Raw genomic sequence first — 23,098 nt, forward strand, 5'->3', positions numbered from 1 at the left:
CTCTCTCTCTCTCTCTCTCTCTCTCTCTCTCTCTCATTTAACCTAAAAAAGATAAACAGATTGAGCAATGAATATTATTGTTTAGATCAATGATGATATTAACAATTCCTTTTCATTTTGGGAGACCAAGAAACTTGTCCCCAAATAATGAAAGAGCATAAAATAAAGAACTTTGATCTAAGCAATATTAATAATATATATATATATATATATATATGTATTAAGGAGATTGCATTCGATTTGGTTTAATGATCTGATGATGAGAATCATTGTCGCTCGTCACATCATCGATGTATTGTCATTTAAGTAACCGAAAGATTCCTCCATACATATTTGTATGTATGCATGCGCCACATTATTTATACGTGTAGTTTATATGTGGCACGAACATATATCGTGTGGAGGTACACATACCTAACATCACACTTATAAATAATAATAATAATAATAATAAGATCACGTGCATAATTTCCCTTTATTTAAACATTTATATGGCTGGCTGTGAATCTGGAACCACGCGAAATCGGTACTCTCTAAAAATAAAAAGTTTGAGTACGTGTATATATATCAATAATAGGCGAAATGCCGCACATTTATATAAATTTGAATATTATAATGAGCTGATAATTGATACAGACTCGTATGGTATATTTTATATGTTATCTTAATTATTATTTTTTTATTTTTAGAAGCGCTATTTGGTATGTTATCTGCATGTATATATATAATCCTATCCCTCCCACATGATCAAAACAGAGTAATAATTACTTGTTATAAAACCTAATTGCAACGCCGAACCATTACTTGCATAGTGTTAGTAACTAAGGCAAATCATTATGGGTTCCTTTGGCCCACCTGTTAATCTCCCTCACTTTCACTTCTCGGAGGACACTCTGAGACCCGGAACAGCTTCTTGGTCCTCCACCTGCAATGTGGTTAGGCGAGCCCTGGAAGACTATGGCTTCTTCCTCGTGACCTATGATAAGATCACGCCAGACATGCATGACTCAACCTTCAATGCAGTCCAAGAGCTGTTCGATGGTGTACCGACGGACACCAAGATGAAGAACACATACGAGAAGCCCTTGAATGGCTATGTTGGGCAGATACCTAAGCTGCCCCTCCACGAAAGCTTGGGCATCGACGATGCGACCTCATTTGAGGGCACCCAAAGATTCACGGACACCATGTGGCCCGGTACTGGAAACAATAGCTTCTGGTACATTTCCTGTATCTTCTCGAGCTTTTGTCACTCATCAGTGCGTAATTCACGTCAAAATGGCAAATGCAGTCAAACAGCATTATCTAACCCTGTAGGACTAGGTCCATATCGATTGACTTCGTTACTGTCAAGGTGTTTGTTGATTTTTTACATACTTGAGATGGGTTCTTTCATTTATATTCTTATTTCTCAGAATCTCTCAGGGCCCGAGCCTTTGTTTTATCAGCTGGGTGCTATTTAATCATATTACAACTAATCTCCTGTGATTAGCCATACCATACACTCGTATGCGAAGCTTGCCGGGAACTTGGATCAGATTGCCAGCAGGATGATATTCGAGAGCTATGGTGTGGAGCAGCACTATGATTCGTACATCAAATCAACCGCTTACCTGCTCCGGCTTATCAAGAATAGGGCGCCAAAAGGAGATGAGCCTAATCTCGGGTTTATAAATCACACTGATAAGAGCTTCACAACCGTTCTTCACCAAAATGGCCATGTCAATGGCTTGGAGGTAGAAATGAAGAACGGAGAGTGGATCAAGGTCGAGATGTCATCTTCCATCTTCGTGGTCATGGCAGGCGATGCATTGATGGTAATCACAGCTTAGCTACAGAATCAGATTGTCAGATTCATTGCTTCAACCGGTCCGACGACTGAGTTTATAAAACTAACACAAATGATCATTAGGATACTTTGTTTTTGGATTAATTAATCTGATTTTTGTTGGCTCAGGCATGGAGCAATGACAGGATACAGTCTCCAAACCATAAGGTCACGATAATCGGAGACCAAGACAGATACACCCTAGCACAATTCTCATTCAACAACGGGGTAATTCAAGTGCCCGATCAGCTGGTTGATGATGAGCACCCATTAAAGTACAAGCCATTCGATCATCTTGGGCTACTCCGATACTACCGCACGGACGAGGGATACAAATCAAAGTGTCCAATCAAATCGTACTGCGGCATTTACTAATCTACTACTAGCGCTTATTTAGCATTCTGAGATTGCTTGGTTTTGTCAAGGAAGGACGATTTGCTATGAGATATGTATCTGCTAAGCTTTGTGAAGGGTGAATTTTTGTGTTTGCAATGGGTGATGATGTTAAAGTAAGGATGAATTATAGCTTGTCGATGAGTTTATTTAAAGAGTCTTTTTTATTATTACTGAATTCTCTTTATTTCTGGCAACGAGCTAGTTAATTTGAAGCACAAAAAAGAATCAGATAACCATTTTTCTTCCAATAGAGAATCGGCCTCTCAGAGTGTCATGATAAACAATTGAGTAATGTAATGCTGCAGCTGCCGAATTCGGAGAATATTATATTGTATTAATTATTGTAATCCGATTTTGACAGCTTACATGACTCAAATGTACTTAATTATGTTACATTCAGGAGAATGTCGTGTGTGCAACGGTAGTATCACGTAGGATTATACCATAAAACTCATGAAAAATATTATTTTTATCAACAATAATTTTTTTTTCTATTTTTGTTTAGATACTAAAAAGCAAAAATGACAAACTCTTATTGGCTTGTGGCATTGTCACATGATACCGCTATTGTATAAAGGCTTTCTCCACATTCAGAGGGTGATTCTCTATCGGAAGAAAACTGGTTATTTTATCTGCCTTTCTGAATTTATAGCTCAGCCCTCCCTCATTTAAAGCCTTCGAATTTGAAAAAGGCAGTGTAGCTTAGAGGCACGCACCCTATCATGTGAATCAAGAGGTCCCGAGTCAATTCTAGTCAAATAATGCTACTTGAATGTTATTTTATATGATTATTAGAACTGTCTCTACTTAATTCTATCTTCTCAAAAAATATATGTAGATTTTTATCTTGTGATTAGAATAAACGGATCTTGTCTTTTAAATCTGAGTTGCTTGCAACTCCATTGGATTAGTAATATTCGAGACCTTTTTATGTACCTCGCGAAATCACAGGTCATCTCTTAGAGATTGCCTAGGCCAACTTGCCTCCTCCCAAGTTTTGTCTTCACCCGAGCAATTGAAATATGTTAGGATTTGATGTGGGGCGTGATGCAATGCAACGCCAACCTTGATTTTTCGCTTTATCTGGATCATTCATTAGGTATAACTAGCTAGTAAGGTAATTAGCTCATATCTGACTTGTAAATTCGATACTTGAATCAGAGTTCGTTATGATCAAAAGAAAATAAGCAATATTGGAAAATGAGGTTTGGTACGGTGGCATCAATAACTTTCAATCTAGAGTAAAAAAGTTCTAAATTCGATTCTTATCAGTGGGATTTCTCGTACTCCTTTATTTCTTATTATTTATCCGTATCCCCCTCTAAGTCCCATGCACCTTGTTTGTAACCAGAAAAAAGCCAATACTCATGACTCTTCTCTCGATGAAGAGCTAAGAAATTAGTGATATGCATACATTGATAATATGAGAGGTCAGTACAAGGTATTGACGGCCTCAAAGAGAACAAGACCTTGGAAGACAATATAATGAGAGACGACGAAGAAGAGATACAACAGAAGATCCCTTACCAAACATATCAAACATAAGAGTCTCCGAATTAGTCAGGAAAGAAAGATAGATGCAAAAAAACGAAGAGACGGTAGCAAAGAAACTGGCAGATCAAAATCAAAGAAGCAACAGAATGCCCCGAACAACATCAATAATGACAACATCAGACGACACATACATGTGGTACTGTGGGGATCCTATATCTGTCATCCCTCGTTCAAGTTACAATCGATTGACGAGACCATGCCATTTTCAGGATATATAATTACTTAACATGGACCACGCCACGGAGCTGTGTATACCTGTCCCATTGGGCTGGTGTGGTGCCGGCTAGTGCTTCATTTTGTTATGACTTCGAATTGAATATATTTCTAGACCCAATCAATATTATCAACATCACTGAGAGATCACCGATCTGTTCAAAACTTCAGTTTCAAGTCCTGTATTATACTATAGAAGTTACAATAATTGAAACAGAAATATGGTACTTTCACAAGTCACAACAATTGCTTAATTTTAACATGGACCACATTTTTAAAGTCGTATAGCCCTTGTCATGTTTGGGTGGTGCCGGATAGGGCTTCGTTAGGTTCTATATTCGAACTGGAAATAATTCTAGATCCAATCAACATCAATGAGCGAGATCATTAATTGATCTCTTCAAAACTTCGCTTTCGAACATTTTGAAAAAAATTGCCAACCTTCATTATCGGAAATTTGCGGTCATCACGCTAAATCAGTGCCTAACCAAAACTTTAACTGCACATACATATTTAGGTAAGCAAATCTATACCCGAAGAGGGCTATATATAGAGTTTATTACACTGGCTACATCACTTCCATTGAATTATTAAAACCACTAGTCGGCCTGCTCTTTCTTCCAACCGGGAATTTTTTAAGGCGTTTAGTCTCCATCAATGGCGTCCACATGAAGAACAGAAAAAGACTTGAGTCCCTATCAAGAGTATTGAAAATAAGTACACAAGAGTTGGCTTGTGGGGATTACTTAAGAAAGAGGAACAATAAAGCCACTTTCCGATTGGAAATCTGGAACAAGTCAATACCGTGGTTGTATGAGAGGTGGAATCCGGTTAACTAGCCAGAAAACCACGAGAATACATTATCACCTAATGGATCGAGCTTTTAGGTTGGATATACGCGCAATCACTAGCTTATAATTATTAAGATTGGGTGTTTAAACGCATGTGATACGTGTAAGTGTTAATGCCCCATGATACCAAATGAGAATGGGTGTTGAGAATCTCATGAAAAAAAAAACTTTTTAATTGAGGTAAATGAGCCGAACAACTTATAAATTTTAAAGTCATTCTAAATAAGATGCCGCGGTTGCATGCATGCGTTTGTCTTAAACTTATTGGAGCAGTGAAAACTGTAGCTGATGAAGTGCTCATCAATTAACCAAATTGACAAATAAAAAGAATATTAGTCTTCCTGTGTCATCTTATATTATATTAATTATGTTGTATTATATTATAGTGTTAGGTATCATGTTATTCAAAGGGTCTTCACTCGGATTTACGAAAGAAGTTTAGTATGTTCGGTAAGATTTAATGATTTCAAATGTGCTTCCGGTACTGCTCTTGTTCTGCTTGGAGATAATATTGGGAATTATAATCCCACGTGAAAAAAATGAAAGAATAATCATTAGTTTATATGAGACTTAAGTATCAACACTTATTAGCTTGAGCTTTTAAGTGGATATGAACTCAGGTCCGCATAAATCCAATGAAAGTTTAATAGATAATATACTTATGTTATTTTTCGGTGAGATATAAATGAAGGAAAATTAAAAGTTAAAGCATATAAAAGCAATAGATACCTGATGTTATCATGGATTCATCCAGATTTCTGGAGTGTTCGGGCAATCACAGAGAACGTGAAGATTCATCTTGTCTTCCCAAAAAAAAACAGCAGCCACATATTCCTGATGAGCAAGGCTATGTACATTTTCATGACATACTCATGTTGCATATATCACAGTGGTGCAACTGATCTATAGCAAGATACTTCATGCACAATGTTTTTCATTATTCACGTGATTACACTGTGTCATAGGCATAAGTCTTATTGCGAAAGTCTTATGTATAGGGGAATATCACAAGTCAATAAGGATTTAACAATATTTGTTGATTTATAGAAATATTACAAAAATAAAAAAAATAATGTCGATAAGAATAAGAAAAATTGACGCATGCCTTTTGATATACTCAGTCTGTCATGGACATATGTACTGAGATGCTTTTGACTTTGTTGTCTCGGAGCAAGGATTGCTTTAACGCCATATGTAGGAGGTTATAAGTTAATTAATATTGCATTAGTGGAACGATTAGGTCTAAGCACTGCCAGCAAATTACTACACATTTGATAAATCCAAGGAGTTGCGAGGTTCCTTGGCTCTACCCAAAAAAAATAATAATAATAAGTCTTCGACATTTCCTGTGAAAAAATGCAGCCTTTTTTTTTTTTGTCTAATGTGATCACCATACATTCTAAGCAAGCATATTTAAAGAACTTCGGACGGCAAGGCATGAAATTCTCCAAACCGGTGGATCTTTCTGCACTAAAATTGTGTACCAGTAGATGCTTTCGAGCTAGATGGATATCTCTGCAATTATTTTATATAGAGGGGTATCATCGCAATTTATCCATGCACGAATTTATATAAATACCAATGGGAATTAAAATTAGTGGTAGAAGCCTACATCACGAGTTGTGTGGTCCCTTAAGATTAACCAACCGACCAAACCCAGCTGGGCACAGTTGACAAAAATTTATTCATGGGTTCTCTGTCTGATACTCTACCTAGAATTCCTGTCATAGATTTCTCAGGGGAGGATCTTAAGCCTCAGACAGATCCATGGCTCCGTACCACAAAACTTGTCAAGCTAGCCCTAGAAGAATTTGGCTGTTTTGTGGCAGTCTATGATAAGGTCTCTCCAGACCTTCAAGACACAATTTTCCACGAATTGGAGGGCTTGTTTAACCTCCCTAACGATGTCAAAGCGCGGAACATCATTTCTGACAAGCCATACTTCGGGTACAGCGGGAATCATCCATTGGTCCCTCTGCTCGAAGGGACAGGAATTGATAACGCTACCAGCCTTGAAGGGATCCAGAGCTTCGCGAGCCTCATGTGGCCCGCGGGGAATGATCGGTTTAGGTAATATACATATGAGCCTCATGTTTCGCACATGCGTAGCTAGTGAGGTTAAGTGTTGTTGTTTTTTTTCTTTTTTGCATGATTTGGATTATTGGCTGATTATATGTGCTTCTAAAACCTTTGTAGTGATACTGCTCTCTCATACGTGAAACAAGTGTCAGAACTGGAACGGGCGGTGACGAGGATGCTGTTTGATAGTTACGGGCTACAAGAGAACTATTACGACTCTCATGTCGGATCAACCAATTACATGCTTCGGCTCATGAAGTATCGGGCCCCCGACCCGGAAGAGACCGATATCGGGTGTGATGTTCATACTGACAAGAGCTTCTTCACCATCCTTCATCAAAATGAAGTTAATGGGTTGGAGATTAAGACCAAGGGTGGGGATTGGGTAGGGTTTGAGCTCTCCCCATCATCTTTCGTGGTCATGGCAGGCGACGCATTGATGGTAATCGCTATGCTAATAATCAATTATATCCATTCCCTTTATCTAGTTAGGGAGGATCATAATATAACAAGTTCTAGGTATGAATTTAAAATCGATAACTAGATTAATTAAGCGGATACAATCACTAAAACAACAACTGGCATTTTACTTTATCTCATTACGTCTCTCAAATTGAAGCTTAGTCAAGAGACTGCAGACAGTGAGACCCTCACCCGCATATAAATGAATGCAGTAGGCTCAGCATAAAATGGCATGTCTGGAGTAACAGTGCACTTAACAACGAAGATCAACTGATACTAACTCTAACTCAAAAAGAAAAAAATTGAAAAACATGTATATATCCATGTCAATAAGAGATTGACTGATCGACGTATGTCTGTGAAAACATCGCATATGCATATAATATCACACATATATATATGTGGGTGCGCGTGTTAAGGGGAAGGCTGTTGATTTTGAGCAGGCATGGAGCAACGGGAGAGTACATTCGGCCTTTCACAGGGTGGTCATGAACAGAGATATCGGAAACAAATCACCACGATACTCGGTCGGCCTGTTTACCTTCCACAGTGGGATGATTCACATTCCGCAAGAACTAGTCGATGACGAGCACCCTCTGCAGTTCAAATCATTTGAACATTATGGGCTCCTTCGATACTTTGCCACACTGCCTCAGTTACACGAGCGGACTGCCAAGGCGTACTGTGGCATCTGAGAGGGCTGAAATTTGATCTTGGTCCGACATAATTTGATGCTTGTACTTATTCCCCTGCCATGATAATCAAAACATAAACAGGAGACATAAAAACTTTACATTTAGTATGTATGGTCATTATATGTAGTGTGGTTCATCAAACTGATATTAATTTTAAGATGGAAATGGAGAATTATATATGGAATCTTGTTATAATTTGTATATCAGTATATTAGTCGATTATATTGTAAAATTTCAACTGGAACACTATAACCGATTGGATTCATTTCCAACTCAAAAACCTCATGAAATTAATTTGTAGCTGTCTCTTTCTCGTTTAATTAGCAACATGCCACACGAACTTGTACCCGGGACCTAGCCTCATTTTTCAAGGAATACGGATGGCCGAAGTGTCAAGGAGTTTATACGAGGACTGGAGGATAATATTGAAGACTGAAGAAAAGACTAGGGTCATAGGTCATATCTGTGAACTTTCATTTAAATGACGCTCTTCGTGGAAAGTAGCTCTTCATCTTGCACGGTTGGGTAATTAATAACTGCAGTAAACACTAATTATGTATGCACGTAACATAATTACTCACTATTCAGTATTTACCAAGAAAATACGTGACTAATATGGGTTGGCGTTTATTTCTCTTAAATAAAATTTCAAATTTGAGTTTTGTAATTAAAAAAATTCATGATTAAGAGATGAGAGGTTTACCTCCTTAGTGGACCAACCGAACTTGAATCGGATTAGCAACAGAGACTTATTGAGTTTTCAAATACTATCATACACATCCAAAGAAAAAGAAGCCCTAAGTGAAATTATTTTGGATTACTTTCTGTATTGTCATGCTGATCCCCTGCTTGCGTCCATACTATATATAGATGGTGGATTATGATGATATATTACTGAAGTTATTAGGACACACTTTTTTTTTCCCAAGCTAGTTAATTTTCATGGTTCAACTTCAACATGAAACGATTGATTTGGAATATCATTTTAGTGATATTCTAGTGGCGATATTATTTAAATTTAAGGAGGCAAATTACCATCAGATGTTATATTCTAAGTCACTCCAATCGAAAGGATCACAGTTTGCCTTTTGGACCACTTTCACGATCACTCTTGGCATAATGTAAGTACCAACTATATCATGTCATTTTCCTGACCTAGTCCAATGAAAATTAAAATTAAAGAGATCTATACATTGTAATTAAATGAATGATTTTTTATTTATTATATATTTGTGTTTATTATTGAAGCATCATATTGAGGTCATCTATGAAATATTTGTCGATTGATTGGCTCTGGTGTAATTGTTTGGAATTAAATATTACATTTATGTAACCGAATAGGACTCTTATTAGACTATATAAATAATTTCATTGGGGGAGGCATTTTATTTTATTATAGTGATCATATATAAATAAAACTGGGACCACCTGGCGCGTCCCAATTCATTCATTGATATTTTTATTAAAATGATATTTATTAATAATTTGGGTTATATACGTATATGTGTATGATGTACTAATTAATATATATGCTACGAGACAAATCTTTTGCATCGTGCATCTCTAATACTGAGCCCAACATTATCAAACATAATTCCATCCAAATCAATATTCTTTTCAATCACTGGCCATCCTAGTAAAGATTGATTCCCCATTATATCAATATATTTATTCTATTATTCTAAAAATTGTAATTAATATTCATGCGTCCTGATGATTATTTAATATGAAACTAAAGTTTAATCATAAGCGTGAACGAATACTACACGAGGAAAACAAGGGCGGGCCCGGAAAGGCCCAAGCCATTTTATGGACTTGTCACCGTAGTAGTAATAAATTAGTATATGATTTTTTCTTTTTTTAGTTACCATGAGGGAAGAGTATGAATTTAGAATATGAAGAAAAAAATTTAATAATTAATAAATGAGTTTGAGTAGTTCTATCGTGATAATCGAATTTGAAAATTCTTGATTATTTAATGGGAGTTGCAGCACTAAAAAACACCTCTTTTCTCGTTAATATATGTTTTTTATCAATAGTAAAGCAATCAATTAATATATTATTCCTATCCAAAACAGCAACATGAACCTGCAACATTCGTAATGGCTTATGTAATTTTTATGGAAATTGACCTTTTCTTTTTAATTACGGGAGAGGTTCATAAATTCAAATACGAGAAGTGGAACTAAAGGGCCAAGATACGGAAGTCCCACTTGTGAAAATGAAATCCGGGACCTCTCGAATATGAATAGGACGATTTGGATGTGTTCTGGTGAAGAAATTCTAGTAACTATAGAACAGAATTAGGAGCTAACAGACATATATTTAAAAGGGTTAATCACATAAAAAAAAAGATTCTTGCACTTTTTCCTAAACATAACATTATATTTAGAAAATAACACAAAAAAGTTCGACATTTACATTTTTCCTAAATATAGCACGACTTTTGAAGAATAGTACAAAAGACACAACTTTGGCACTTTTTCCTAAATATAGCACAACATTTAAAAAAATTGTACAGAAATGCACGACTTTCAAATTTAACTGCAATTATGGCACGTTAAAAAAGAAGATCATGCTTGAAGGGCCTTACTGTACTATTTTTTTAAAGGTCGTACTATTTTAGGAAAAAGTACAAAAGTAATGCCTTATAGTACTACTCTCCAAATATCATATTATATTTTTTAAAAAATACAAATGTCATGCATTTATATGATATTTTCTAAAGATCATGTTATATTTAAGAAAAAAGTGCAAAAGTCGTGCGTTTCTAAGTTACTAACCCTAAATTAAATCAAATCGATGACAAGCATTAATTATACAAATAGTCTTAACATTAATTTTGTAACTGTGTGATGATTTTACCGTTTTATTATATTTGTGATTGTGTGATGATATTACTGTTTCTTTCTCGTTGCATTGTTATCATTGCATGCATTTTTATTGGATGTTACTTATTTAAATGTAAATGAGTAATATTGATTGAATATTTTTCTCAAAATGTTGTGTCATGTTTCACTTCCTTATTGCCTAGATAGTCTCAAAAATACATTCAACCATTAGGGACACATTTCAATTTGGTACAGACAACATTTTGAGAAAGGATCACTCCTGCCGAACTAAATAAATAAATATCAAGGGATCATCACGTGAAAAAGAGATGCCAAGCAACAGATGGAGGATTGCAGGTAAAGATTCCTCGCACTAAAAACCAAATTTATTAGGGACGTTACTGTTTTCTCTTATTCTTATGGGAGTCAAAAAAGATTTCATGTGACCAAATTTACAAAATGTGACTCCGCATTTAATTTAGGTCTAATTATGTAAAAAGACGCGGTTTTTACTCAAATTCTCAATTTTATCACGACCTTTCAAAAATAGTACAGAAATGTACGATCTTTCATTTTAATATAAAATCTAGCATACCGTTAAATATTCCGTCAATTCTAATGGTATTGGCTGACTAGACATTAACAGTGTCATATATCGTTATATTATTCAATGAGTGGACCCTACATCTTTTATTTAATAAAAATAATGCCGAAAATTAGAATAAGAGGGGGGAGGATCGGGTTGGAGCTAAGGAGGAGGGGGGCCAGCGGGCTGGTAGTCCCCCCAATCGGGGTCGGTGGTTAGGGCTCCTTCGAAGGAGACTCAAAATTGGGACTCCTTCGATTCTGGTTGTGGTGGCCGCAATTGAAGCCACCACTATTGACTCACTCGCCCCCTCGTCCCTTTGTCTTCAGTTGACCTTTCCCCCTCCCTTTTTTTTTAAAAAAATTAAGAACTATTTTTATTAAATAAAAAATGTAGGGTTCACTCATCGAATAATATGGCAACACGTGGTATCGTTAATGCCTAGTCAGCCAATACCGTTAGAATTGATGGAATATTTAATAGCGTGCTAGATTTAAGACTAAAATGAAAGGTTATGCCTTAATACTATTTTCGAAAAGTCGTACTAAAATTGAAAATTTGAGTAAAGGTCGTGTAATTTTACGTAATTAGTCCTTTAATTTGATCAGCATTTTCTCTGTAATCGTGAGAAAAAAAATATAAATATATTCCTCCTATCACCTACCTTACGCGAATTACTGCCAAAGAATTGCTTGGGGGGAATAAAATGTCTCCTAGATTCGATTTTGCCACCTACCGTATTTGCAACAAATGCAAAATATATATATCTTTTTTTGGGAAAATGACATTATTAGTGCTATATAGTTGGCATTTTTTAACTTTGAGTTCTAAAAGTTTTACAAGGGTAATTAAATCCTATAAAGTTTTCAAAAAGTGTCAGCATTGGTCATAAATTTGACTAACGTTACCGTCACACTTATGTGGACTTAACCCCGTCAAAGTCGTCCTGTTGGCCGTTAATGTGATGACGTGGCACATTCCAATTGGATCGATTTGAAATCCACCCGTCTTGCTCATGCTGACCCGACTTGCTCACGGTAATCTCGTTTCAACCCGACTTGACTTCCATCTTTTCAACCCGAGTATCAAACCGATTGGGCAACCTTTTAACCCGAACCCGAGTGGCCTCATATCCAACCCCAGTTTGGATCAGATTTGTCTTCTTTCTTTCTTTCTTTCTTTCTTTCTTTCTTCTTCTTCTTTTTCTTCTACTTCTTCTACTGCTGCTATGTCTTCCAGGTGAACCTTGAAGACTAAGAAAGAGGAGGGCGACGAGAACTGTACATGAAGAGGAAGAAGGCGGGCGACTGGCGACTTGAACCTTGAAGACTCAGAAAGAGAAGGGCGATGGAAACTCTGTACATGAAGAGGAAGAAGGGGAGGAGGTTGCAGGTGGGGAAGAAAAAGAGGGCTTCTCTTTCCTCAAGAATGAAAAAAAAATCATGTTCTTTGAGAAGGAATTGCATTCTCATCTTCCAAACATCTATATTTAGAGGTTCAATCTTGCGATACTTGACAATTGTATGCGTTAATGAAGTAATTTTATCAACAACCATAGATCCAGAATGATAACTTATCTTTCCATCATGATCGAAGTTCCATTACTACCAGCAATCAAAATAACCACTAATGGGCTAAACTCCATTTGCCTCTCTACCAATCATACCAACAGTGCAAGGAAATAGACGAATAATGCCGATACCGAGGAAACCCTAGCCGCCGCCGGCCCCCTTCCCCTCCGCCGCACCTCCTTCCCCTCCTCCGCCTCCACGCCGCCCCCAAGCTGCACATCCTTCCCTTCCTCTACCCTCCCCCGCGTCGCCGCCCCCCCTCCTCTGCCTTCGCCTCTGGGTCGCCTCCGCTTCTGGGTCACCTCCGCCTCCGTCTTCGCCCCTGGAAACCCTAGCCTCCCCCCCGCCGCGCCTCCTTCCCTCCTCCTCATCCGTGCCGCCGCCCCCCCTCCCCTGGGCCAAGCACCCCCCCTGGGCCAAGCACCCCCCCTCTCTCCTCTGCCTCCGCTCCTTTCCCCGCGCCTCCTTCCCCTCCTCCTCATCCGTGCCGCCGCCCCCCCTCCCCTGGGCCAAGCACCCCCCCCTGGGCCAAGCACCCCTCCTCTCTCCTCTGCCTCCGCTCCTTTCCCCGCGCCTCCTCCCCCTCCTCCTCTTCCTTCTCTGCTGGCTCTGCTACTTTTGCACACCTCAATAGGATGAAGTAAGGGTATTTGAGAATTTCCGGCGTTGCTTGGGCAGCGGAGCAGCCGTATCAGCTGAGAAATGTCGAACCCAGCCCCTCAATCGTCGATGATCTCTGTCAATCCTGATCCGACTTCAATTTCAGGTGAAAAATCGACTCCTAAGGGCCCTCTCAACTGGAAGAAAGTCTTCCCGAAAGTAAATCAAAATCTTGAATATTTTGAAGGCGTTGAGCATAGCAATGTGAAGCCTCCTTCGGAGTTTCTACAGTTTGGTGTTGATCAATGGTGTTTTACACTAATTGGAAGATTTTTGGGCAAAGCCCCTGACTTTGGAAAGGTTGCCTCGGTGGTCAATGGTTTATGGGGAAAACACGGGAGGGTGACAGTGAGTACACTGGGAGATTTGTTCATCTTCCAGTTCCCGTCTGAAGCAGTAATGTCTTGGGTTCTGGAGACGGGATCATGGCATGTAGAGAGAAAGTTCTTAATTTTGCAGAAATGGAGCCCTCATTTCACTGAGGAGGAACTAAACTTGAGGAAGATGCCAATCTGGGTTCAATTGCGGAAAATTCCTCTGCAGTACTTCCATCCCAAGGACATTAGCTACCTAGCGAGTGCCATTGGTAAGCCTCTTTTCATGGACAGAGCTACTGCTCTCCGATCAAGGTTGGAATATGCAAAGGTATGTATTGAATTGGATGTTGATAAGGAAATCCCGGAGTTTCTGAATGTTGATTTGGGTAATAATCGCTCAGTAGAAGTTATAGTGGACATTCCTTGGTTGCCAGACAAATCTGACCACTGCAAGGTCTTTGGTCATCGATGCAATAGCTCAGCGGAGGTGCCACCAGTAGCTGAGATTACTCCAAACGTTCAGCCTGCTGAGGAGAACTGTCATACTGTAGAAGCTACATCCCCTGCCAGCCCAACTACTGTGGAGGAGACTCGGGCTGCTGAGACGACGTCTCGACCTGCTGGCAAGGCCCGACGGAGATGTATCGCTACTGAGAAAGCTTCCCCTGCTGTTGTCACAACTCTCACTGACCAGAATGAGTTCCTGGGAGACTTGATTAGTGAAAAGGGAAAGGTTCCTTTATCGTTTGAACTAGGCGAGGACGAGGAAGGCCGTAATGGGGTCACCAGCTCTGATGATGACTGGGAAATTGCTACAAAAGTGAAAGAGGCTCGGCCGGGGGCACAACGGCAACCTAGAAGTGCATCGAAAGGAGTAGTCCAGGCAGTCCTGAAAGTGCAAGGATCAAGGAAGTCAAGGTTGGGTAAGGGTGGTAAACCTCCCAAACGAACCCAATGATTATAGCCTCGTGGAACGTTAGAGGGCTAAATGACCCTCTTAAACAGAAAATGGTTTATAAGTTTTCTCAGGATAATGACTTGGGGATTTTTGCTATCATTGAAACTCGGGTGAAGGAGGTGAACTGTAAAAAAATTGCAGATGGATGGAAAGGTTGGTATATGTTTGAGAATTATCAGTTTGCCGGAAATGGTAGGTTGTGGTTAATGGTGCGAGAGGATTTGCAAGTTCAAATGCTAAGCAAGTCTGCTCAATTTATACATCTTCTGCTCAATGTGCCTAAAGGAGTTGGCTGGATTGCGGTAACTTTTGTCTATGCTTCAAATGATATGACGGAGAGAAGATTGTTATGGCATGATCTGCAGGTCGTCGCCGGAAGCATGAGTCACAGTTGGGTGTTGTTAGGAGATTTCAATGCTGTAAAGAATATAAAAGAGGTCAAAGCAGATGGGAGGGAAACTGCCATGGATCAAAGCATGCGGGATTTTGCGGACTTCATGAATTCAGCCGAACTCACTTATCATACCTCCATTGGATGCTACTATACGTGGAGCAACAAGAGACAAGAGAGTTTCCAAGCAAGGAAGATTGATAGAGTCTTGGTTAATGGAAAGTGGCTTCAAGGGCAAATAGCCTCCACCGTTGAATTCCTCCCTCCTGGTATCTCTGACCATTGCCCAGCTATGTTGAAATTTGGTGATAAGGAGAGTGCCGGCCCTAAGCCATTCAAATTCTTTCATTTCTAGACTGAACATCCAGAGTATATGGCACTAGTCAGGCGAGTCTGGACAGAGGCTCAGGAAGGTACTCCAATGGAAGTGCTTTACAAAAAGCTGAGGAGCCTCAAGATGCATCTAAAGGATTTCAACAGAACTGAATTTGGGAATGTACATACACGGATAAACGATTTGCAGTTTGAGCTCGCCCAGGTTCAAGCTACGTTGCTGGATAGTGATTGTATGCCTCCTGAATCGATCAAAAAGGAGGTGGACTTGCGGGTAAAGCTCCTAGAAGCAATCAACAGGGAGGAGAAGTTTCTCAAGCAAAAGTCTAGAGTAGCATGGCTAAAAGCGGGAGATCAGAACACCTCTTTTTTCCATAAAGCAGTAAAAGGTAGACATGCTCGAACTACCATACGAGCCCTATACTCTGCTTCTGGCGCCAAGTTAGAAGGAGTGCAGGAAATTAAGGACGAAGCAATAAATTTCTATCAAGGCCTCCTGGGGAAAAAGGATGATTGTATTGGGGGGATCTCGACATCTCAGCTTTCTTCCATACTTAAACGGAAGGTTCCCCACTCAAAACGTCAAATGCTTATGCTGCCTATTACAGATGAGGAGATTAAAGCTGCCTTGTTCTCGATGGGGAATGACAAGTCACCAGGGCTTGACGGCTACACAGCATATTTCTTTAAACATGCTTGGCAAATTGTTCATAAGGACTTCACTAATGCTGTGCAACATTTCTTCTCCTTAGGAAAGCTTCGAAGAGAGGTAAATTCAACGATCATAGCTCTTGTTCCAAAGAAGGAAAAGGCAAACTGCATGAGAGATTTCCGACCCATTTCTTGTTGCAATGTCGTCTACAAATGTATTTCAAAGGTGTTGGCAAATAGACTGAAGGAAGTGCTCCCGGATATTATCAGCTTAAACCAGACAGCATTTGTGCAGGGTAGGAAAATTTCAGATAATGTATTACTTGCTCATGAGCTTGTGAGGAATTATCACAGACAAGGAATATCCCCACGTTGTGCCATAAAGATCGATCTTATGAAGGCCTTCGACTCTTTAAGCTGGGAGTTCATTCTCAATAGTTGGGAAGCTTTGGATTTCCCGCCCCGTTTTCTCTGGTGGATTAGGGGATGTATCACCTCCCCTTATTTCTCTGTGGCTATCAACGGGACTCTAGCTGGTTACTTCCCTGGTAAGCGTGGAGTGAGACAAGGTGATTCGATATCCCTATATCTATTTGTCATTGCCATGGAGGTGTTCTCCCTCATCATGGATTTGGCTGCAGATGAGGGTAAAGTTGGCTATCATCCAAGATGTAAGTCACTCCGTCTAACCCATCTCTGTTTTGCGGATGACTTGCTCTTGTTCACTAATGCTTCCAAGGACTCCCTCGTTGCTATCCTTGATGTATTGAATACCTTCTATCATTGGTCTGGTTTGAAGTTGAACCCTGAAAAATCTGAGATTTTTACGGGAGGCATTTCTGAGGATTCTGTTTCTGACTTGGTGACTTGCTCTGGATTTAAAATAGGCTTACTACCTGTGAGATACCTAGGCCTTCCTCTTGTTTCCGGGAAACTCTCTTCGAAGAATTGTGAAGCTCTTACCGAGAGAATTGTGGAAAGAATCAAGAGCTGGACTGTGCAGTATTTATCTTATGCAGGAAGGGTGCAGTTGATCAACTCTGTGCTCTTTAGTATGGCCAGCTATTGGTGTTATCACTTTATCCTCCCAAAAAAAGTCATCAAACTTGTGCAGCAAAAGTGTCGATCCTTCCTCTGGAAAGGTCTCGAGCAATATGCAGGTGGGGGCAAGATCAGTTGGGAAACCATTTGCCTCCCAAAAGCTGAGGGAGGTCTTGGTATCAAGGACTTAACTCTGTGGAACAAGGTGTGCGTGTTGAAGAACTTATGGTCTCTCCTTATAAATTCGGGCTCTCTCTGGGTGGCTTGGGCAAACAAATACTTAACAAAAGGCCGTAGTCTTTGGTCTTTACGGATGCCTGGAGACTGCTCATGGAATTGGAGGAAATTAATGCAGATCAAAACTCTCATGTTCCCTTATATTAGATACAAGGTTGGTTCAGGCAAAACTGTGTCCTTTTGGTACGATACCTGGCTACCTGTTGGCCCGTTGATCAAATATTGTTACAGAGGACTTCAGTGCTTCCCCTCACTCAAGGAGCATGCAACAGTTAGTGCAGTTCTGGTGAAAGGGCAATGGCACTGGCCGAGGAGTTCGGACCCACAAGCTACTTGTATTCGGGATTTGGCCACAGCTCTCGAATCTTCTAACCAGGACAGAGTCTTATGGACCCCTCAGAAATCTGGGCAATTCTCTATTGCAAATGCCTGGCAGTGTCTTAGATCGAGAGGCCCTAAAATGGAATGGGGAAGTGCAATATGGTTTGATGGACATTTTCCTCGCTCTTCTTTTATTAGCTGGCTCAGTGTTCATAATAAACTAGTTACTAAAGACCGGCTATCAAAATGGGGGATTCAGCTTGCGTCAACTGAGTGCCAATTTTGCAGTATGCAGAGGGAGACTCGTGATCATCTCTTTTTTGAATGTCTTGTTACCCAAGGAATTTGGAAAAGTTTGCTAGCTCAAATCGGTTTGCACCGAACTACGGTGAGTTGGAATACGGAAATCAACTGGATTGCTTCCCTTCGAGGGAAGAAGCTTGATGTCATTTGCCTCAAACTTCTTTGGACTCACTACATATACTGTACATGGCGAGAGAGGAATGTCAGAATTTACCAAAAGCATATCTCTCCTCCAGCGGCAATAGTTCAGGAGGTCTTTGCAGATGTGAAAGCGAAGCTGAGTGTTTACCCCCGTCTCTCACAAAAAATTGTAAATGCTACGTTAGTCGATCACATGTTTAACTCTTCTGATTTTGTTCACAACTAATTAGTTCCCTTTTGGGGTAGAGTTTGGGGCTTAGTCTCTAACGTTGTACTGGGTTAATGGCCTCTGATGTAATTACTTTTGTTTAATGAAATTCGCCATTCATCCAAAAAAAAATAACCACTAATTAAACGACATTTAGTACAAAAAGAACTTCCTTTCATTGAATTTCAAATTCAATTTTAGAGAGCAGAAAGCAAAACAACACGAAATTGAACTTCTGAAGAGATCACAAGCTCATAGCACAAAGCCCTAAAATTTACAATGGCGCCCAATCCAACCGAAAACCAAAATCGGAGAACAAATAATTCAGCCGCCGAAGCCGTATAAGGTCCTGCCTTGTCACTTAAGGGCGCAATCACAGTCTTCCGATGGGCATGCTCGGTGTAGGTGACGACGTCGCGGATGACGTTCTCTAGGAAGATCTTCAAGACCCCGCGGGTCACCTCGTAGATGAGGCAGGGAATTAGGGTTTCGATCGATGAAAGTTCTAGAAGGTCATGGCGGTGAATCCCTTGACGAAGTCCCTCAGATCAACGGTGACCCCGAGCTCCTCGGTGTCAAGCTCCAGGCCGGCATTGGTGAAGGAGCCAGCGATCTGCGGGGCGATGGCATCGGAGAAGGACCTGACTTCTGCTTCGGAGCCAGCAACCATGGAGGCTTCGACGGCGAGATCCTTAGACTTCTGGGTGGTCTCGGAGATCAGATCGGAAAGCTTGGTGGGATTAGCGAGGGTATAGGACTTCTTGGCCGCTTCCTCGACGAAGGTCTTCGCTCTCTTCTACAATCCTACATTGCCTGGTTTAAGAATTTGGGAATTATGGTGGGTCGGGTATTATCGGGAGCAAGTCGAGTCTGCATGAGCAAGACGGGTGGATTTCAAATCGATCCATTAGAAACGTGCCACGTCATCGCATTAACGGCCAACAGGACGACTTTGATGGCATTAAGTCCACGTAGACGTGACGGTAACGGACAGTCAGATTTAAGACTAATGCTGACACTTTTTAAAAACTTATAGGACTTGGTTACCCCTTGTAAACCTTTTAGAATTCAAAGTAAAAAAATGCCAAACATATAGGATCAATAGTGTCATTTTCCCTTTTTTTTTTTTTGGCCCCCAACATTTTAAATGACAGTCAGTACAAAGCAAGAACTGCATTATATCTTCGTTCGCATTTCTTAATTCCCCCCTTCTCCAATTACTTTCAAAATTGAGAATCTCTACAAAGATTTGAATTAATGAAACTCTGGCCTTGGGTAGGCTCGCAGTTTCATAGAAAAAAAAAAACTAGTTAAAGGAAGTTTCTGCGATCACATGAATTGTCTACCACTCTTAAGTCGAGAGTCATATGATTAGCTCGGGTTGATGGGTTTTGTGATCGCTCTAAATTGATCTAGCTGTTCTTGAAACCGGAAGTGATAGTTACTTTAGATTATAGATTTTCTTTTCATATTAATTTGACACAATATTTTCAAGCCAATCATGGTCCTTAAGGCCTATATATAACCCATTTCCTTCTTTGCATGTTGCCACCCGAACAAAAAGTACTCTCTCTCTCTCTCTCTCTCTCTCTCCATCTGTCAACAAAAATGGGCTCTATGTCCCAAGAAACAAAGCTCCCATTTGTTGACTTCAGCAAGGAGGGTGATAAGCTGAACCCAGAGAGTCCCGAATGGGTCTCCCTCAGGGCCCAAGTGAGGCTAGCCCTCGAGGACTTCGGGTGCTTCGAAGCTCGTTTCGATGGGGTCCCCATGGATCTCCGGAACACGATGATGGGCTCACTCCAAGAGCTGTTCGACCTGCCCCTGGAGATGAAGCTGCGGAACGTTTCGAGAAAGCCATTTCATGGCTACGTGGGGCAGTACCCCCAGGTGCCACTGTTCGAGAGCATGGGAATCGACGATGCCGATTTGCATGAGAAGGTGGATGAGCTTGCTAATTCCTTATGGCCCCAGGGTCATCCCACATTCAGGTACAAGATATTTGGCTCTCACTTGCTATTAATAAAAATTGCGAACCTGTCTAATGGTTTTCCCTTTCAGAACTTTTCCATGGGCCCAGCCCATGGGCCAGAAATTGCTCCAAAAGCTACTTTGGCCCAGCCCAATTTCACGGCAGGTACAGTTATTGCTTGCAGTATGTGCCTTTTAATTGATACTCTCGTGTCCTATTTTGCAGCAAAACAATACGGTCCTATTCCGAGAAATTGTTGAAGCTGGACCAAATCATTAGAAGGATGATCTTAGAGAGTCTCGGTGTGGAAAAATATTTAGAGGAACACCTGAACTCGACGAATTACCTTCTCCGCGTCATGAAATATAAAGGACCACATACTCCCGAAACAAAGCTGGGACTGAATGCGCACACCGATAAGAACATAGTGACGATACTGTATCAGAACCAGGTGGAAGGACTCGAGATCCAGACTAAAGATGGAGAGTGGATCAGTTTTAAACCCTCCCCGGAGTCTTTCATCGTTATGATTGGAGATTCACTCTATGTAAGTTTTTTCAGCTTCGCCCAAGGTCCATTTCATGAAATGGTTTATTATTGCAAAAAGTAAATTCCAAATTTGTATTAGTAATATTTTTTCTGTCATGGATATGACCATGGGTTGTATATGTATCAACATAGGCATGGGCAAATGCACGGCTTCACAGTCCAAACCACCGCATCATGATGAGTGGAAATGAAACAAGGTACTCCGCCGGGCTGTTCTCGATTCCAAAAGCTGGATATATAATAAAAGCACCAGATGAGCTGGTCGACGAGGAACACCCCTTGCTCTTTAAACCCTTTGATCATGTTCAGTTCCTCGGGTTCTACTACACCGAGGAAGGGCAAAGAGCCGAATCTGCACTCAAGGCTTATTGTGGTGTCTAGTAGACTGTTAAGTTGATCTTCATTTTCACTGCTTGTGATATCCACAAAAGAATGAAGCATCTCTACTGTAATATTGTAGGTGTTCTCATCATTTTCGTTGTACGATGCACTAGAAGTTCTTTGATTTGCTTGCAGAAAAGCAGAATAATACACACGGATACCATGTGTTTATTCATTGTTAATTCCATTCCATATTTATTCTCATTATGCGTCAATTCCATTCATGGGCACAAACGTTTAGGGATGTAGTTCATAGGGTCGAATGAGCAATATGTCGAGCACGTCATGGGCACAAACGTTTAGGGATTAGTTACAAGGAAAGACAACTATTGCAGACAGGTGTTTAACCAGCAAAGTTAAATGTCAGAGAATGCAAATCATAGATGGACAGATAGTATGAACAGAGGATTTGAGGATGATCACCAATTTGAAGCGTAACGGTTGTTCAGGGAAGGCAAGCGAGTCAGCAGCACTGTCTACCGATTGTTTGCTCAAAGCAAAATGGCCAGCACCATTTGATTTTGAGAAGTCTGAGTTTGCTCGGCAAAGAAGGAAGTTACAAAGAAAGCGCAAAGAGAATGATTGCTGGAGCGAGGTAGGCTTTCTAAGGGATTAAACTCTCCACAAACGACTAATCCGGTCGAGCCAAGTCGACCCACTAAGGATTAAAATTCTCTAAGTATAAATTTTTTACATTCACAGGGACTTGAACCCGAGACTTTACTTAAACGAAATAGACGTCGAACCGCTTAAACCAACTCACATCGGTAAATATTAATAGATTTTCATCCTAAGAAAATCTTATGGACCAAAATTGTGAATGATAAACTTATTGTTTTTGTCAAATTCTTTCGTTCTAATTTTCTCCATAGCTTCTGCCCGAAAAAAATAAATAAATAAATAAAAACTCCTGAGCTTGACATATATCAACTCATAAAAGACCAAGTATACCTATTTTTCCTTTTCCACAAGTCCTAAACTTTAAAATTATTTTATAATATTGCATTCTAAATAAAAAAATATCGACTGATGTCCATAAAAAAAAAATCTTATTGACAAAACTTGTGAATGATAATCTTTTTATATTGGATCAAATCCTTTCATTCTCATTTTCTTCATAGTTTGACATATATCAACTCATGAAAGATCAAGTATACCTACCTTTCCCATTATATAAAACCTAAACTTTAATATCATTTTGTAATATTGCATTCTAACTAAAAAATATTGACAAATTAACATCCGAAAAAGAAAAAATCTTATGCACCAAACTTGTGAATGATAATCATTCTCATTTTCTTCATAGTTTGACATATTTCAACTCATGAAAGATCAAGTATACCTACCTTTCCCATTTTATAAAACCTAAACTTTAATATCATTTTATAATATTGCATTCTAAATCAAATATTGATAGATTATCATAAATCTTAAGAAAATCTTATGGACCAAAGTTGTGAATGATAAACTTATTACATTTATCAAATTTCTTTTTTCGGTTATAAGGGAGGCTTATGGTTCAATACAAAAATTATAAATAGCAAAGCTAAATAAAAGGATCCGGAAGTC

At 39.7% G+C, this 23,098-nt stretch overlaps 3 protein-coding genes across 3 annotated transcripts; all 3 read left to right on the forward strand.

The window, feature by feature from the left end:
* The first annotated feature begins 754 nt into the window (after positions 1-754).
* LOC116207745 (2-oxoglutarate-dependent dioxygenase AOP3-like) lies at positions 755-2,394 on the forward strand. Its single transcript, XM_031540828.1, has 3 exons — positions 755-1,219; positions 1,493-1,817; positions 1,958-2,394. Exons 1-3 carry the CDS (start codon positions 837-839, stop codon positions 2,201-2,203), a joined length of 954 nt encoding a protein of 317 aa, XP_031396688.1. The 5' UTR covers positions 755-836; the 3' UTR covers positions 2,204-2,394.
* A 4,036-nt stretch (positions 2,395-6,430) lies between these two features.
* Positions 6,431-8,279, forward strand: LOC116207744 (probable 2-oxoglutarate-dependent dioxygenase AOP1). Its single transcript, XM_031540827.1, has 3 exons — positions 6,431-6,912; positions 7,039-7,363; positions 7,827-8,279. The coding sequence occupies exons 1-3, from the start codon at positions 6,530-6,532 to the stop codon at positions 8,076-8,078; spliced, it is 960 nt and encodes a 319-aa protein (XP_031396687.1). The 5' UTR covers positions 6,431-6,529; the 3' UTR covers positions 8,079-8,279.
* An 11,897-nt stretch (positions 8,280-20,176) lies between these two features.
* On the forward strand, positions 20,177-21,711 carry LOC116206876 (probable 2-oxoglutarate-dependent dioxygenase AOP1). The gene is made up of 3 exons (XM_031539703.1): positions 20,177-20,618; positions 20,825-21,146; positions 21,281-21,711. The coding sequence occupies exons 1-3, from the start codon at positions 20,236-20,238 to the stop codon at positions 21,527-21,529; spliced, it is 954 nt and encodes a 317-aa protein (XP_031395563.1). The 5' UTR covers positions 20,177-20,235; the 3' UTR covers positions 21,530-21,711.
* The last annotated feature ends 1,387 nt before the right edge of the window (positions 21,712-23,098 follow it).

This window comes from Punica granatum, chromosome 5, assembly GCF_007655135.1.
Source record: "Punica granatum isolate Tunisia-2019 chromosome 5, ASM765513v2, whole genome shotgun sequence".
Lineage (NCBI taxonomy): Eukaryota > Viridiplantae > Streptophyta > Magnoliopsida > Myrtales > Lythraceae > Punica > Punica granatum.